At 39.5% G+C, this 18,396-nt stretch overlaps 1 protein-coding gene across 1 annotated transcript in view; it reads right to left on the reverse strand.

The window, feature by feature from the left end:
* Positions 1–11,881: 11,881 nt before the first annotated feature.
* LOC113046667 (glutamate receptor ionotropic, NMDA 2C-like) overlaps positions 11,882–18,396 on the reverse strand; it is a 64,455-nt gene continuing 57,940 nt past the window's right edge. The window contains exons 10-13 of the mRNA XM_026207549.1: positions 16,059–16,219; positions 15,773–15,960; positions 15,464–15,696; positions 11,882–14,110 (exon numbers count right to left, since the gene is read on the reverse strand). Of these exons, the coding sequence (XP_026063334.1) occupies positions 12,524–14,110; positions 15,464–15,696; positions 15,773–15,960; positions 16,059–16,219 (2,169 nt within the window). The 3' untranslated portion in view covers positions 11,882–12,523. The remainder of the gene's footprint in view (positions 14,111–15,463; positions 15,697–15,772; positions 15,961–16,058; positions 16,220–18,396) is intronic.

The following is an 18,396-nucleotide window of genomic DNA, read 5'->3' on the forward strand; positions in this document are numbered from 1 at the left end:
GCAACTGGAGCCGCCAGCGCAGCTCACCTTGGCTAACTGGAATTTGTAGCATTACACTAAAAAGCAATTATTTCTACTTTGCTTGTCAAAGCACGGCAAGAGTTTGACAAATGATAGCAGGCCGTTTGCAGCAATGTTCATCCATTTTAATTAGGGCATTGGGCTCGTGAGAAGCCCTCTTCTGTTGGACTCCGAAACTGAAGTGGCAAAAAACCACTGCCCAGGAACAATGTTTCCAGGCAGGACTGTGGGACAGATTGCACTCAGATTTGCCGCCCTATTATTGCTGAAGCTCCGCATGGAGTTGGGATGTCTGGTCATTTTTTTATTAAGTAGTTTTTGTTGGTAACACATTTAGGACACCGATTTGATTGCATAATATAGTCAGAAACTATAGTACTGGTCCATAGTTTGGAATCATTAAGATTTTTTAATATCCACCCCAGGTAAAGAAGTCTCTTATGCTCACCAGGAATGCATTTATTGAATCAAAAATACACTACAAACAGTAATATTATGAAATATTATTACAATTTAAAATAACGGCTTTCTATTTAAATATATTTTAAACTGTAATTTATTCCTGTGATGCAAAGCTGAATTTTCAGCACTCACACAAGTCTTCAGGAATCATTCTAATATTCTGATCAACTGCTTATTAAACATATCATTATCAAAGTTGAAAATGGTCATGTTGCGTAATATTTTGGTTGAAACCATGATACATGATTTATAAACTTTTTGTAAACTTAACGTAATGAATGCAGCCAAACATCGCCCAAAACCCTAGCCTCTCAGAGCTCACAGAGCTGGTAATAATAGTAACAGTCCCTTTCTAGGAAAAAAAAATCATCATGACAAATCTGTTATCGAGTCTGACAATGGATTAAAAATGACATGCCTGGAGGACAGACACGCAATCCATTTTTAAACAAATATGTTGTTTATGTCAAACAATCTGAGAATACATGATGTCTCATATCATTAGACATAAGTTTGTGCTGTCAGTCAAAACTTTGTCACATTTGAAGTTAATCAGTCTATCTTCTTCTGCAAATAAAGCTCAAAACTGGCCTGTAACCTCAAGTTAGTAAAAGCAGCCTCTTAAGGTTGACCAAAAGATGTCAAATTGAATACAATATCGGCTATTTTATTATCTATTCATTTGAAGCATTATTATAATTATTTTATTTACATTTTAGTGAAATACAGCTTGTTAGTAGCACTTTATTTTACAGTCCTGTTCCTCATGTGCATATTATGTACTTATTGTAGTAATTACAATAACTAGGTAGTAACCCTGAACCTACCCCTTTAACCAAAATTTAATATTGAGTTTATATTAAGTTAATTTATAAACTATATCCGATTGATCCTCCAACACAAAAAAAATAAGATTAGATTTATGTATCTAATGCTTTAAAAAATAAAACTGCTGAAAGTGCCTGAAATGAACTGTAGTGTGAAAGGAGGAAAAATGTTCTTCCACTGATGAAGGTCAAACGTGGCAATGACTAGTATGAGGGAATGATGGGAGATTTGTGTCTGATCATTTAGCAGTGATAGGGAGGGATGAACGCCGTAATGGAGCTTTCCCTCAGAATGATTTCTCTGAGGGAGAACAGCAGTTTCCACTCACATAAAAAGTCCCAGACCTGTTAAATGTTCAGTAATCACTTTTTGCGCTGTTTTAGCTCCTTCCCTCCTTTCATTCCAGTCACATTTCTACCATCCTTACCTTTCTCTCTCTTTCTCTCTCCCTCTCTCTCTGTGCATTGAGGCCTTTTATTAGTCCATTTCAGATCCTGGCAGAAAGGTGGAACACTTATAAGGGGGAGTCACGTTGATCCCAGAGTACAAACAACGGGATTTCTCTCCTCTCATCTCACATCATGCCAGAAGGCAAGAAAATGAATGCTTGTCCTTTGTAGCGCGGGTCACTTCCTTCAGGTGAGCGCCTCTTTATCACAATGCCACTGTGTCCACAGGAGGCTGAAACTAAATCTGAAATAGAATAAATAGTTATAGTTAATAGTTATAGGGCCCTATCTTGCACCCAGCGCAATTGACTTTGTACACCGACGCATGTGTCATTCCTATTTTGCACCCGCGCAAAGCGCGCTTTTCCCTCCACAGAGGCACGTCGCTAAACTAGTGAATGAACTTGCGCTCCCTGGGCGGTTCAGCTCAAGAAAGGAGGCGTGTTCCGGCGCAAACAATCCCTGGTGCTATTTTGCTGTTCCATTAAACAATTGCGCCACTGACCAGAAAAAACCTAGTCTAAAGTCAGTGGCGCGTTGCGCGTTGTTCATTATGCTATTTTAAGGGCGCATGCTTGACCATAATGTATAGCGTGCACAACGCGCATAGACTTTGCTCATGTAATCTACACAGATGCAACAGTTATTTTTGCAAATCATAAATTGTTACACTTAAAAAAAATATTAACACATGAGATGACGGAAATCATTGTGGTGTGCCACGAAGATGTGAAAAAATAAATCTAGCTTACAAATTATTCAGGCTAATTGTAGTAATTAAGGATCAGACCTGTTTGAGGTCATATATGTATAAGGACATCTGACAAATTGGTTTGTCCGTCAAGAACCAGGAAAAAAAAAATCGATGAAACAATTGTGTTTATTTCCTCCCACGCCTGTTTAACCGACGCTATTTTGGGTGGGTTTCTCCCATCCCCATACAACACAACTTCTCTGTCTTTCACTGCTCTTACAAGAACATCAGTCTCCTCGGCTGTGAACCGCTCCTGGCGTGCGCCTGGTAAATACGCCATAATAATAGCAATCCATAATGGAACTTGCGCACCTGCTTTTAAAGGGAAAGTTGGATGACGCTCTGATTGGTTTATTTCACGTTACGCCCAAACCACACCTATGAATAATGAAGCTACTTCAGACCAACCCATTTTAGATTTGCGCCGGGCGCAAGAGCCATTTATCCCGCCGGGAAAATAGCAACAGCGCCGAGACCCGCCCACAAACTTACTTGCGCTTCGCGCTTTGACACTTCCGTTTCAGATCGTTAAAATAGGGCCCATAATGTCAGGGCAGAGATGTGGCCGACATGTTGGAAACTTTGAATCTGGCCTATTTTACAAACACTCTAGATTGCATGATTTGAGGTTGTCATCCCATCTAACAAAAAATATGTCATAAGAAAGTTTTGCTGACATTCCCAGTAATGTTATTTCTGAACGTCTAGGTGTTACTGAAAAGTAATGATGTTTTAAGCATGGATTTACTAAACCCCTTTGCCTCTGAATTTAGTTTCATCCCCTTAAATTACAGAAACACTTTACGATCCCTAGGCCAGCCATTGCTGCTTGTAAACTTTGTGAAGTGGAACTATGAGTCTGTGTATTACAGTAGATTTCTCCTGCGAGTATCATCAGCTGTGTTTGGCTTTGCCAGAGAAATCAGTGACTAAAAGGATCCGCTATGCATGTGTTCAATTTTGATTCAGGTGAGTGAAATAAAAAATAATAAAAAAACACAAGCAAGTGCATTCGTTAAGTGAAGTGTGGGAGTACAAACTGATGAGAGTCAATAAGGGTGTGATGGACCACACTGCAAGTTTTCGTCTGAAGGTGTGCACAGAAATGGCAAAGTAAAGAAGAAGCTTATGTAAAGAGGGGCCTAAGGGTGTGCTTCCCTGGAGAAAATGTTGGCAAAAACACCACTAAAACATTCAGTTCAACTTTGAGAGAATTATTTTGTAGTTTCTTCAAGGTTAATGTGTAGGTGTTGCAGAACAAAACTTTTTAACTTGACATGTACCGAGTCTACAAAATGCATCACTCCTGTGTGTGTGTGTGAGAGAGAGAGAAATAGTGAAAATGCAGTGGCAAGAGACAAATGCCTCCTGTGCATGTTTACATAGGAAAACTTTCAGTGCTAACAGGCTCATATTAAAACGCAACACTAAGTTTCCCAAAGTTACCTTTTCAAAAAGCATCATCTTGCTTTAACTGATCGTGCTCTATTTGTTCTGTGTTCTGGCCTATCTTTGTACAGTCATAATGACTTGACTGAGAAACTGCTTCAAATGATTCAGTGAGACAGTTGTCCAAATGAATTGAGTTGAGAATTGATTTCGACCATTTTGCAAAGCCATTTGACCAATTCACTAAAAGGCACCAACTCAAAAGAATGAGTTCTTGGCTTCTCTAAAAAACGAAATACACATGCGTACTGATATATTCACAAAAACAAATGTTTCCCAGGTCAGTTTTAGTGTGCACAGAGTGGCAGGTGCCGCAGCAGGTATTTGTCTTTCAAGTACCGTTTATTAAATTTGTTACACTTGAATAATTCAAAGGTCTTAAATTAAGGAAAACTGAATCAACAGCTCTGGGTAATTAATAATGATTGAGCATTTAAACAATCTGGCCTCATTTTCTCTCAGCTGTAATAATTGGGAGCCATAATGCATGAAACGTTTATGAATGGCGTTTTGTTTCTCACTTTATCACTGACTGCTTAAATGTTTTGTACACGGTCGGTGGTCACAAGGGGTTTGTTTGAAATGAGGTGAATCCTTAAATAATTGTGTCCAACCAGAAACTTACTGATGTAAGGGAAACAGGTCAATTTAGCTCAAAGGGAATCATTTAAGATTTTAAAGGGAATTTGAACAGAATCACTGTTTCACGGCTGATCACTGAGACGCCCTGCGATTCACTGAACTGTATGGATATTAATATCCAAAGTATAGTGAAAACACTATCAATTAGCACAGTAACAAGATCGCCAGTTTAAGACATTAACTTGTAAGCACAAAACACAAGATTGCACACAAGTTGCAGAAAGATAGGGAAAGATGAGTTTGAGAGAATGAAAATGTGGAATCCCAAGTTTACAGCAATACGTTAAATTGCATAGACATGATCAACCATCAATCAATTAATTAACCCTCGCATTGAGTTCCTCAATGGGGTTAAAATTATGTTAGATACACCAGTACAAAATCAGAGTCTGGAGGTAAAGTTACTTGCGTTGCCTGTGTAATGGGGGTTCCCTTTGTTGTCTTTGAAAGGGGTATCCCGATGTCACTGATTGGCTGGAAGTTCAGTAGTTGCTGAAGTGACGTCTTGGGAAGCCGTGGCTGGGCGTTGGCTGAAGACGGAGTTGTGTGGCTGGTTGAAGTTGAACGGGCAGTCGAGGTCAGACTCCGAGACACGGCGTTACAAAACTTAACTCAGCACACAAAACTCTCAAACGGAAAAGAAAATAAACTAAAGTAAAAGAAGAATAGGTGGTGTTTCTTCTCATCGTGGCTAAGTAGCAGCAGGCGTGCAGGCCAAAGCACACTGGAACGGTGCTCAAAGAACAGTGACGACTAAAAGCAAACACTAAAAAGCAAATGCTAAAAAGCTAAATTTGATGGTGTCCTGAGTTTTTAAACTGGCCTTTCGGTCACACCTCAAATGCTGTCTTGACCAACTAGATATTTTCTTTATTCGGGGTGTTGCGATGTTTCTCCACCCTCATAGATAAATCATATGTTATCTTATCAATCACTTGGTCCGAATTTTCCTGCTGTTGTAGGGTTTCAGTTTGGACATGATTCCTATAACAAGAATGATACATTTGACAAATAACTGATGGTCAGAAACGTTTCAAGCAAGAAGATTCAAACACACACTAAACATGAATATGAATCCTTAAGCTGTTCAATAGTTATTAAAAGACATACACAATAAGTGATTAGAAACATGATAGTCAAATGTGTGGGTTACACATAAATGGATATGGAGTGAAGCAATGGACTGATATTCATTCATAAGTCTTTTGTTCATTTTTGGGCATCTACATCTATAAAAGACCGTTTCTGTGCCATTCTCTGACATAGGGACGTTCCGTGGATACCAGAGGGTAAAAGGTCCCCTTAAAGGAATTTCAGTCTGGTTCTTGTCTACTAGGTGGGGAAAATCAATCCAAAGATCTTGTGATCATGATTACCTGCATGATGGTGATGGTCATGCTGTGCATCTCTTTCACCATCAATCTGGATTACTTGTCCCATATTTGACAATCTCTTTTCCGAATTGACATTGTCAATAATTGTTCTAATGGTGTTAATTTTGAAAGCTGTTCTGTGAAAGAGTTGGTTTTTCCTTTAAAGGAATAATGCATCACAAAATTTGCTCATTACTTGTCTTCCCATTCACCAAAGCTCATTTGTATCCAGAATTAGAATTCCGCATCATGTTACTTTGTGCATGTACGAACCAAATTCAATTTTTCCATCAGTGAAGTCAATAAACTATAAATGCTTTTATTGTTGCTCTTTATTGTTTGGTCTTCAGACAATGTTCCTATTCCTAATAGTCCATAATGACACCATCCTCCAAGTAGTGACATCATTTTCCATTATTTAAAGTTACAGAGTTCAAAAAGAACTGCATTACAGGAATAACCCCAATAAAAAACACAATACGACAAAACAAATGTTGTTCACATGGAATGAACAACTAATAAGGAAACAGAAGTATTAGAAACGTGATATTCTCCTCTGTGTCCTCCTTGGAAACAATTAATGAGAGATCTTGGTAATGATCACAACAGGGAGGAGCTGTGTGTCACTTGGAAGAAAGGGAACACAAAGCTGAAGGGAGGTGGATTTCTTTCATTAGTTCTCCAGCCCAACCCAGTCCATTAGTAGATACACATGTCCACCCACATGTATATATGTATGCATGTGTCCACGGTCTGCCACGCTCAAAGGGATTAAACCCAAAGCAGCTGGACGTCTTCCTGGCGTTAGTCTCCGTCACATGACCTGAAACAGTTGGTGGCCCCGGCGTTAGGCATCAGTGCCACGTAAGGACATTAGGGTTTCCTGTAACACTCTGCTAATGGTTTCCAGGAACCTACCCTACCCTACAATGCTTTCAATAACGAGAGCGTGGACTTCAGAGATGATAACAGCGGGCAGTAATTAGATTTCATGCTTATGCTATGCAAATGGAAATCAATCGATGCTGACATCAGCGGGAATCTTCCGAAGAAGTTCCACATAGACTTTAATCAGAGTAGACGCCATGATTCATTTGTCATGGATAAAACTGAGGCTGTGAGGGATAGAGCTTCAATCTGTTTGTAGCTCCAAGTTTCAATGTCCTCATGCACAATTGACTTCAATCTCAGTTTGTTATCATATGACTTTGACATACAATGCATACTATATGCTAGGCTACTTTTATGGTGATTTTATTCTTTTGATTTTTAAACAGCCCTGGTCACTATATACTTTCATTATATATAACGGGTAGTGTGAACATTCGTCTAAATATCTAAATTTGCATTCCGCAGAAGACAAACTGGTTTGGAATGACTTGAGGATGAGTCAATGATGATAGAACTCTCTTTTTCTTTTTTGGGTGAACTGTTCTTTAAAATAGTATGTATGCTCTGACTATTGCCTTCAAATTTATCCTCTATAGTCCATATAACTTTAGCCTGCATAGAGGTGTAGTGATGATTCACTGGCTAAAGGTCTGGGCTGATAAGCCGACAGTTCAAACCCTGGAAGACATGATATAAATTAGTACCAGTGTGTTGCCAAGAAATGTTCATGCTCTATTTGCATGAGAAATGAAGAGGACATTTTTGGATATATTAGAAAAGCTCCTTTGCTCTGACCTCACTGTCTTCACTGATTTATTGTGAAGTAGGGCGGTCAACTGATTAAATAATGTAATCAATTTAATTACACCATGTGCAGAATAATTAATCAAATTAATTTCAATTAATCACATATCAGTATTTGCTGAGAAAAAACCCCCCAAATTAAATGTAATTCAAAGAGATTTCATTATAATGCCAGATGAAGTAATTTGATAGTTTCCACCCTGACTGAGGAATATTGTACATTTTAGATCATTTTTCACAGTTTTAAGTTTTACTTTCATGCACTTCATTTAGTGCATTTAAAATAAAATAAATGCTTGTATCAAATGTAAGCCTCAGATTGGCAGCTTGCTTGTGAATATATGTGTACACATGCTTTGCATTAGCATGCAGTTCTAATCTTTGTCTTCATTTTGTGTTGTCTGCTGGACTTGCACTGCCTCTCTCAAGCCTCAAGCCATTTCTCTCTCTATCCTCACACAATCCTCCTCTACTGATAGGATCCGGAGAGCTATTCTCAAGGTGACTCTTAACATCTGGGAAAATTTATGGAGTGTGAGGTAATTTATTCAGTGCGAGGATGTGAAGGGAATGCTGTTTCATAGCTGCTCTCTGTATGAAGAATCAATTACTGTGTGTGTGTTTAGCTCTTGGCATATAGGAGAATCATAAAATTAACACATGATGAGATGACAGAAGATCACTAGGGCACCTCTCAGATTCAATACATCAGAACAAGCTCTTCAAGTGCTTAATTGGTAGAACTGCTGGTTAAGTGACAATGTGTCGCTTCATTGGATGGCAGTTTGCCAGTTTGCCCAGTCATAGAAGCAAAGAATAATCCCCAAAGAAGAATAATGCTAGTAAATGGATGTTTAAACTCAATCTGGTATAACACACTGTAATAATGGCCTTGACTGAAAAAGAATCTCGAACTTTGATGACGGACTATATCTAGTGTTGTTCTGATTCTGATTCATAATTTTTTCGATTTCAAGAGTCATTTCCAGAGAATCAAGAAGTCTAAGACACTATTTGTTATCTTTCCACATTCACGTGATTTTTTTAATCACATTGTGATTCAGTGCTTTTGTACTTTTATGTTCACAAGAGAAACTTTGTATTTGCTTGTAAAACTGTGGTGTAGGGTTGTGGTGTACAACTGTGATGGAAATAATGTGAGGTATGAGCAAAAATGATATTTTGTGCTTTTGCGAGAGAACACAAAGTTGACCCCTTAGGGGAGCCATAGTATAGGGCTCTTCTGGGACGTTTAGTTTGGAAATCAGGGTACTGAACACAGAATCCACTTTTGAATACCAACACCACGGAATCGCAGAAATGGTTCATTTTGGGAATGACTCGCAGAAAATAGAATGGAATAACATACTGTATATGGTGCACACGAAACGACCCAGAACTTGACATTACTGACATAAATATTCAACAAAGATTTTTTGTCCAATGATAAAAAATATGATTATAGTCAGTCACTGAAGCTAAACGATGATAAAGATTTATAGTTTTGCTACTGTAGCACTTAAATATGGACAGTTAAAGTCTGAAGACTTCATACCAAGGCAAGTTTTTACGTCGATTTTGTTAAATATTGACGCATGTTTAAAATAGTATATACAATCTTTACATTTGGTTTATTTTTACGCTCATTTAAAAATTCCAATGACTAAAATGACTGAATATAACATGACGCTATTACTAAAATTGATGTCATGAAAACAAAAACTTGAAAAAACATGCATACACCATTCAGATTTTCCTCACAAAATGCATGAATAGTTTTCATTCTGTAATCTGTCGAGCCATTTTATCCATTATCCAAACAGCTCATCTCTAACCACCCATGAGAGATGTGAGAGTCCATTTGAGTGACCAGCAGAGAGGGACCTCCCAATGGGAGCCAGACCCATCTGCACACCCATAAAGTAATGGATGATGAAGATCAGAGGCCATCATGGTCCACAATCTGCCGCTGCCCTGCTCGCTGCATTGACACCAGCTTTACTGCCCATGTGCCATCTCACTCATGGTGCACACTGATGAACTCCCCAAGATGTCATGGCATCTGCCCACAAAATCAAGCCTCATGCCAATGCACATAGAAATGGCAGTTCTTATAGTTTGCAGCCGGGGACTGTTGGAACCTGGGTGGATGCCAAGCAGATTGTTGATGAGGTCTTTACCACCTGCATTAATGTGATAGTGTCTGGCTCATACGGTCTGCTTGTGTGTTATAGCCTAGATTCAGTATTGATGCTTAAAAAGCTTATACATAGAAGTAATATACCAAACCGAAAAAATGTATAAAGAGAAACAAGTTTTGTTTGGTTTGGTTCAGAAACATGTATTTTACAACAAATATGTTTACATTGACGACGATATGCAGCTATAAATCAGTTTATACCCCCAAGTGGTTCCTGGTGCGCATCTACAGTCTCAAAATCTTCCTTTGCTTCTCTTCGTTTAACAGAATTCATCATTCATTGATCACAGCCTTAATGACATTGTATAATCTGCCATGTCAACAAACCCACCTTTCTTATTAGATACAATTAAATAAGGCCCCTCGAAACCATTATTCACCTGCGGTTATGAAAAATGATAGCTCATATAGGCTTAAAATTGATCGCCCAAAGAACAGATCTGTCATCAAGCTTTGATAAATCTCAGCAGTGAAGGGCTTTCAATATTGATGTCGTTTGTTTCCTTCAGCGGTCATCTTTAAAACCTTAAACTTCTGCTCTTCAGCCACGCCCACTCTTCCCTGAAACTCCGCCCAACAGAGGGGCTGAGCAGGATCCATCCATCATGTCCCAGTTATCATTGTGCCTTTCTCTCCCACTCATGTACATTCATGAGCCCCAAAGTCATCTGACTAGTGTCTGCCAATGTCCAATTATTCATGTTGTGGCTCAGACAAACACCATCACAGATCGGGGTGTGGAGATGAGAGGATAAGCCTCTCATGCCAACTGCATTCTCTTTATGAGATGAGACAGTAAATCTTGTGATTGGGAAGTTGGCAGATAAACTTGCTCTGATAACAATGACCGGAAAAATGAATTGCACACATCCACACCAAATCTCACTTTTGTCAGCAGCTTTGAATGACACTGTTACATGTGCTAACTCTATCCACCAACACAACTACCCCTAGTACTGCCGTAAGGAGAGTTCAAGGTTTCATTCTTCATTCAAAAGCCTGGTTCTTGTGGTGACTTTAGGTCAATATCATGTCCCTGATGATTGGCTCACTGCCCAGATGTGCATCAACCGAAGTTGGCGTGATTAAACATACTATTCCCCAGGGTCAATCAGCCCATTCGTCCAACCATTATTATACTGACCGTTGCAATTTACAGGCCCAGCGCTGGAGCCCTTCTAGTCCTCTTGGCGCTCTCAGGAATGGGTAAAACCACAGCGGTGCTCAAAAAGAAAGATGAATGTTAGCAACCCACATCACATCTTAAAGACATAGGAAGGTGAGAGGGATTAAACCACTCTCTAGAGCATGCAACCTGCACACTGCGTCAGCATTTGACCTACTCACCATGCGTCGACTTCACCACAGTCTGCTTCAAAACAGGAGGTCAGCAAATAAAAGACAGCTGTTTAATGTGTCCGTGTATGCCTTTTTAATACAGTCCATGCATTCCCTGCAATGATACATCAGAGTCCTGCAGCAGAATCTGCAGATGTAATGGTTTTTCCATTTGGCAAGTATTAATGGTAATGCATTTGTCACTAAGTAGAGCGAATGAAGAGTGAAATTGTATTCATGAAACATTCTTCGTTCTAGTCATAAATAATCTTGGCGTACATTTACATGGCTACTGTATATATCCATGCAGTGTTTTGTAGACATTGGTTGTCTAGGCTTACCAGTACAAAATGCATATTTCAGAAGGTTGTATATTTCGATGGCTAGTTCTTGTTTTATAAAAGTTTCATTCTTACGGTGGATTTGTAAAACCAAGCCACTCATTTATTCATCACTGGTTTTACTAGAAATAATTTTAGAATTTCAAAAATAAATCCCCATTACTTCACAGCCGATAAGCACCTTGTATTGGTAACACAAGACCTTTTGGGAGATTGTCTGTGCAAGATGTAAGAGCTTAAATTTAACTTGTTTGGTTCAATGCATCAAGATAAGAAATTACTTAACCATGCAGCTGTTTGATGAATCGTTTTCACTTGGTTTCACTTGGTTTTTCTTTTGTAGAAGAGACAAAGACAGTAGTTCTTTTAATTTGGCCCCAAGGCCATCCCATCATTTATTAAACAGAGTGGAACTACAGATGGCAAATCAATTCTTCACCATTATTGAAATCGGATCTGAATTACATCGGTGGAGTGACTAAATTGGACACTTAATGGCTTTCTCAAACTTCTGGATTTAGAAAAATTCTTGGAAGACATTTTTGTGTGGCTATGATATAAAATTCTCCAGTGGTTCTCCAGATTTAAAATGGTTGAATCCCCTGGCGTAAATAAAAAACAGATTTTAAATTCAAACCCTTTTGGTTGTAAAGCTGCCTTAAAACATGCTACATCCAATTGTTTGCAGAGAATGAGTGTAATTGCATTTAAAAACAGTTTAAATAACAATCAATAGATTATAGATTAAGAACAGTTAATTTTTTCAACTCATATTTTTTAATACTGAAACAAGTCTCCACAGTAATCACTTGTACATTCCCTCGTCCCATCCCTGCTGTCTGAGGGTATTATTGCACTGAGATTACCACCTCTAGTCCACCTTTATCTTTTAATTTTTTTGCTTGACTTCGTTGAGCAGTTCCCAGCGTTTCTCCCTCACTGTTTGAGGGAAACTGTCTCTTCAAAAGCCTTCAAACCTCTGACTCCAGACTAGATACCCTACCCCAGGGCCGTGGGGCATAGGGACTGTGTACGTTCCGTGCCACTAGAACCTGCCTGTGGTCCCTGCGCACGGAAGAGACTGGTACAGTGTGCAACGACTCTTCGTTTGAGCGCCTGGCCCCCTCGTAGCCTCCAACAGCAGTGCTCTGGTAAAACACAGGTCTGCTGCCTAACCGGGGAACCAAAGCGGCATTTTCCGGGCAATGGTTGACACATGGAAACAGGTGGCACGTGTCTTTGGAATGCTCATGGAAGTGAGCAGGTCCTTGCGGAAGAGGACCCAAATACACCGGCATGTCTGTGTAAGAGTTCAGGTACGTTGAATAGTGTCCGTGCACTAGTGTGGAAGAGGAGCGTCGAAGGGCTGCCGTATTCTTTAGAATGGCTTCCCGGTATGAAGGAAGGCGGATGGACTTCGAGTACTTAAACTTCTGTGGCTTGTACGGGTAGGTGCCCATGTGGGCTGGGTCCAGATAGGCTGGCTCCACAGCCATGTTGTAGCGTAGGTTGTTACCACTGCTGCTGTACATCTTCGAAGGCTTGGGATTGTTCACCACCACTCGAGGGAACAGATCAGGCATGTTGATGCAACTGGTAGAGGATGCAGAGGTGGAGGGCTTCTCATCCAGCTGCCGGATCCTGTCACCACTCCATGTAGCCCTGAGAAAAGAGGCGCGGCGGTTCATTTTATCTTTCCCCAGAAGAGGAACATCATCCATCTCCGGTTCTAGATACAGCTTCGTGCAGGAGTTGCAGCTAGAGCCAGGTCTCTGGAATTGGCTTCTCATGCAGGGTGTGGTATGGGAATGGTTTTCCACTAGGTGGTTGCTTTTGAGCTCAGCCAGACAAGACTGGGGAACATCATAGTCGCCCCTTCGGCCAGTTTCCGGAGATGCTGCTACGTAGCTGTGGGACCTCTTTTTGCGACCCAGACCTGCCATGTATTGTTTTTGGCTTCCCGAAGGTTCCTGGTGTTCCACAAAGATGTCTGGTACCTGAAAGTCACGGTAAGAGACGTAGCGAGAGGTAGGGTGGTGACAGGACTGGTCCACGTACACATGGGGTTTCGGGGCTGTGGGAGGTGGTGGGTCTCTCATGGCAATATGGGGACTGCTGAGGCTAGATATGGGTAGTGTTCGTTCGTAGATGTGGTGGTGGGTGGTGCGTGCGGGAAGAGTGTAGCGGAGTGAGGTAGGATGTGTTCCCATGTGAGGCTTCTCTAGCAAGTGCTGTGTGGTGCTATCCATGTTTTGAGGGTACGAGTGGTTGTCCATTACACTGGCGATGCAGGGCAGGCGGCTATGGCTGAAGTCCGTCCCTATGAGGCAGGTAGGAAGGCTAGGTCTGGCTGCCTCTGGATCACGTCGACTCCAGTTTTCGATGGTCTTTGTGGCATTGTCCAGGGAGTTTTCAACTCTTGCAGATGAGACAATGTCCTTAGCGGTTTGGAGCATTTTCAGCATATTGGCCTGAGTGTAACTGGTGGTGACATCTGGGCTCTGCATGTTCCCGTTACGGTCAATGTCCTCCACACCGTTGAAGCAACTGTAGATTCCCTTCAGAGAAGAAATAAGAAAAATAAGGGTGGCATCCACCTAAAAGTTCTATGTGCCATGGAAAACAGAATTCTCACCTCACTATATAGTAAAATCAATCTACTTAAAAGCCACTGTATTAGGGATGGTAAGATTCACCAATTCACATTGGTGCATTGGCATAAAAGTTGATGCGATGTATCGATTTAAAAAAGTGTGCACTGGGTACAAGTTGGCATTTGTATCACGATGCATTATTTCTAACTTACTTGCACCAGTAATAAATGTATAATTATTAGTAGACGTGCTATACTTTTATTATTTAGAAACTGACCAATAATTTGTAACTAATATTTTATATGTAATGCGTGTCCTGCGAGTCACATAAAATGTAGATTTACATGGCAGAGGTAGAGCTGCATCTTCCGCCAAATAATTACAAATAACCAAAAATAAAAGTGAACTATCTTTTTTGAATTGGAAAGCATTTTTTCCATCGCATCGTATTGTGATGATGCATCACAATGCATCATAATAGGGGTGAATTGTATTGCATTTCATCGGTAGGTGCTTCATATGTATCTTTAAAGTATCACATAATTGGCTGTGCTTCGAGGTGGGCATTCATCAGTTATTATGGAAATGTGCATCCCTATACTGTACCTAATGTTTTGATTGGAAAATGTTTTAAAATACTGGAAAACAAAGTACGGTAATGAATGGCAAAAGTCTCACAAAATTGATTTTCTATCATTTTGCTGCAATGACGTAGATGAATTAAAGTCAAGCTCACTTTTACCACATAAAAATTATATTCGCTGATTTTACAGGTGGTTAAATTACCCGGAGAGCTGTCAGTGACTGATAAGATTCTCTGTTTATCAGCATTATAGTTATCTCTGAAAGTGCCTGTAATTAGCCAATAGAAACGCAGCTGCCTATGCATTTGTAATATTCTACCTTTAAATGTGGTCTTCAAGTTATGAAGTGGTTCAAATGTTAAGCTTAAGAATGTACTTAAAAGGGACCCTAAAACCCTAATTTAATTTGAACAGCTTTTCCCTTGACTTTTTGTGCTCGTTAACTGCCCAGAGTTCCCCTGAACAACAATTTCACCACATGTGTGTGTTGCTAAAGTCTCTGCTAAGGTACCTTTTTTGTACAATTTTCATTTGCACTTATGTTCTTGTTGCACTGTTCTTACAAATTTCTTTTGTGAAAAAATTTAATAAAATAAAAAAGATTGCAAATGCATCATTTTGAATTGGTTAATTTACATTCTGCATTTGTAACCTTGTTCTAAGCATAACAATTTGTTAACACCAAAGATTAAAAGTGAAATTAATTTCAGAAAATTGACGGCATAAAATTTACCCTGCTAATAGCCAACAGGAAGTCCAAGCGCTCAGAGTTGTGGACAGAATGCCGTAGCTTCCAGTATAGTAGATGTTCCCAGGCAAAGACCAGCAGACTGAGACCCATGGCCACTAGAAGCATGTAAAACACTCCGGCCATGTTGTCAATGTCGAGCTTAGAGCTCATCACCTCCTTCTTCTCGTTACGACAGATACCAGTGAGCCACACTGTCTGGAGCTTCTGAGTGTCACCTGTAATACATAATACATTTCCGTCAGACTTCTGAACCAGAGCTCCTCCAGCAAAAGTACGTTTTTTTGAAGTTACCATCAGCAAGGAACTGGAGAAGAGCGAGGTCTATGGGGCGCTTCCAGCGAGATTCTTTCTGAAGGGCGATACCGTAGCCTGTTGTTGCAAATACCTTCCCACTACCGATTGTCACCAATTTACACCCTTCATCTTTACCAGCCATGTAGTTAAGCACAGCTGCATCGTATATGAAGGCATCCAGCTTCCTGTTAGCAGTACAGAAACGATACATGTTAGCAGAGAAGATAATATACTGCAGACAGATTTGTTTCAAAGCTTCAAGAGACAATTACAGTAAACTCACCCAGTTTTGAGGCTGTTGAGCGCATCCTCCACACCTTTCTGGTTGTACTTAACCATGTGGGAATGCATTTCAGGATAATTGCTCCTTATGTTTCGTTCTGTGCTGCCATTGGGCACGGTCCCAAACCGGAATGGAGGATATTGGTCTTGTGGTTTCTGGAACTGAAAGGTAAGATTTCAACAAGTTAGCATGTTTAAATTTAACTTTGTGAACAACGTGCAGTCCAAGTGTGGAAGAAGTGGTAAAAATAGATCCCTGGATGAGTTTCTTGGTTAAGGATTAATGCATGTTAATAGATTCCAGGACTGCTAGATATGCCAGTAATGGCTTTTGCCTGGGAATGCTACGCTGCTGGAAAGTGTGATTGATTTTGCTTTTAAGCTGGATTTCTGTATGGTAATTTTTAGGTTCAGCCTTCGTCTTCGCCCTCATCCAAGGATTCTCACGATTCTGTATCTGCAAATGCCACATTAAATACGATCTAATTCCAAGTGAGAATATGACTGAAATTGATCCTCAGGAAGAGGGAAAAAAATGGCTGCAGTGATAAAACTCAGACTAAAGCCACTGGGCCATCAATGCTCTTTTCTGTCTCAAGCACCCAAGTGCTTCTCAGTCAATTAGTTCTCAGCTCTGTTTATATTCTAATATTTGAACCTCAGATTGTCCTCACAAAGACGAGAAATTATCTCAGCCGCCGGACCAAACATCCAAGGATTTTCAGCATTATTTTTCCCTTGCTAAATTTCTCCTCATTTAGTTTTTACATTATTCTGGTCGTATTCATTAAGGGTCCTTAATGTAATATCAAATAAATGTAATACTGCCACTAAGACAGCACTTCAGAACTCAAGCCATGAATAATTGTGCTGTAATGTAGGTAACCTTGCTGGTGTGAATGAAGGAGAACAGTCTCTAAGGAACGAGTGGACATGATTGTCTTCTGGCTGACTCCAGTAACAGTGAATGCCTCATTCGAAGTGTGTTTGCTGTCATCTGACAGCATAAGCGTTGTCTTTCATCTGTCCCGTGGCCCTGACCACACCAAAAGTTTACTGCTAACTTAGAAAAAGTAACGTAGAGCAGAAAATTCCTGTTTTCACACACCTGTTGAAAGTGACGCGTCCGTGTAATTTACCTAATATATAATATTACATGTATAAATTCACATACACTTTTCAGTATCTGCATAATGTTAATTATTATACCAAAATAAGAGGGGTCATACAAAATGCTACTTTATGAGTTACTTGAAAAAGTAATCTGATTACGTAACTCGAGTTACTTGTAATGCATTACCCCCAACACTGATCATGATTAATATAATGTCCACTCTATTTGAATATTATTTTAATACAATGATGCTACATCATTAATCAATAAAATTGTTTATATAATTATTATTTTTCATTACATTACATTCTTTTACAGAATCTGTTTTGCTACTTGGAGCAAATAACTTTCAAAAATAGTTCTCTGTTGTACTAATTTTATTAAATGTTTTATCATCTTTATGTTTGTTGCGATAAAAATACAGCAAAAATGTTGTATATAAATAAAAACTATTTTGCTACAAATACAAGCTTACTAAACTGCAGCTAAGCAAGCAGTGACACAGTTTAAAGCAACATTCAGATCACTGCGTGATATTCTTCCCCTTCAGGCGTTTCGTTGTTTGTGTAATGCCTCCCAAGCACACTCCTGAATCCAAATGAACACAAACACATCTTGCTGTCAGTGTCTAATTCCCTGGTAGTCAACCCACGTGGCTCTTTAATGACAGTCTTGTGGCTTGAAGTCTAACTTTGTCTTCGAAATTGTTCTTTCAACAGTTTCCATCTGAAGCTCGTCAGCTATAACAGCCTTCAGTATCATTGTAAATCACTTCACAGCTGATTAAAATAGTGTCACAGAGTTATCTAAATAGGATAAATATTTAACTAGGCAGCTCAGGCTACACGCTATTCATTAGTAGACACATTTTAAAATGCTGAAGCAACAAAATCATTACAACTAAAAACAATCCTTGATTATTTTTACCATGAGTCATGAGTTTCTCTGAAACGATACCCAGTCTACACTACACGATTAACAACACCAGCATATGAAAATATATATATAACAAAAACTTTGGCATCATACTTGCACCTCTAAGTACTCTTTCATGTTTCCAGTATTTAAAACAGTTTTAATGCTTGAAATTGTCCATAAACGTCTTATTAAAATGACACAAATTAGTGATTAGTACTCGAATCACAGTATTTCATCATGAAAGTGTACATATCCATATATATGATCAGCATAGATTCATCTCCTAGTTCCACAGAGTGACGGTTTT

This window comes from Carassius auratus, chromosome 28 (genome assembly GCF_003368295.1).
Source record: "Carassius auratus strain Wakin chromosome 28, ASM336829v1, whole genome shotgun sequence".
Lineage (NCBI taxonomy): Eukaryota > Metazoa > Chordata > Actinopteri > Cypriniformes > Cyprinidae > Carassius > Carassius auratus.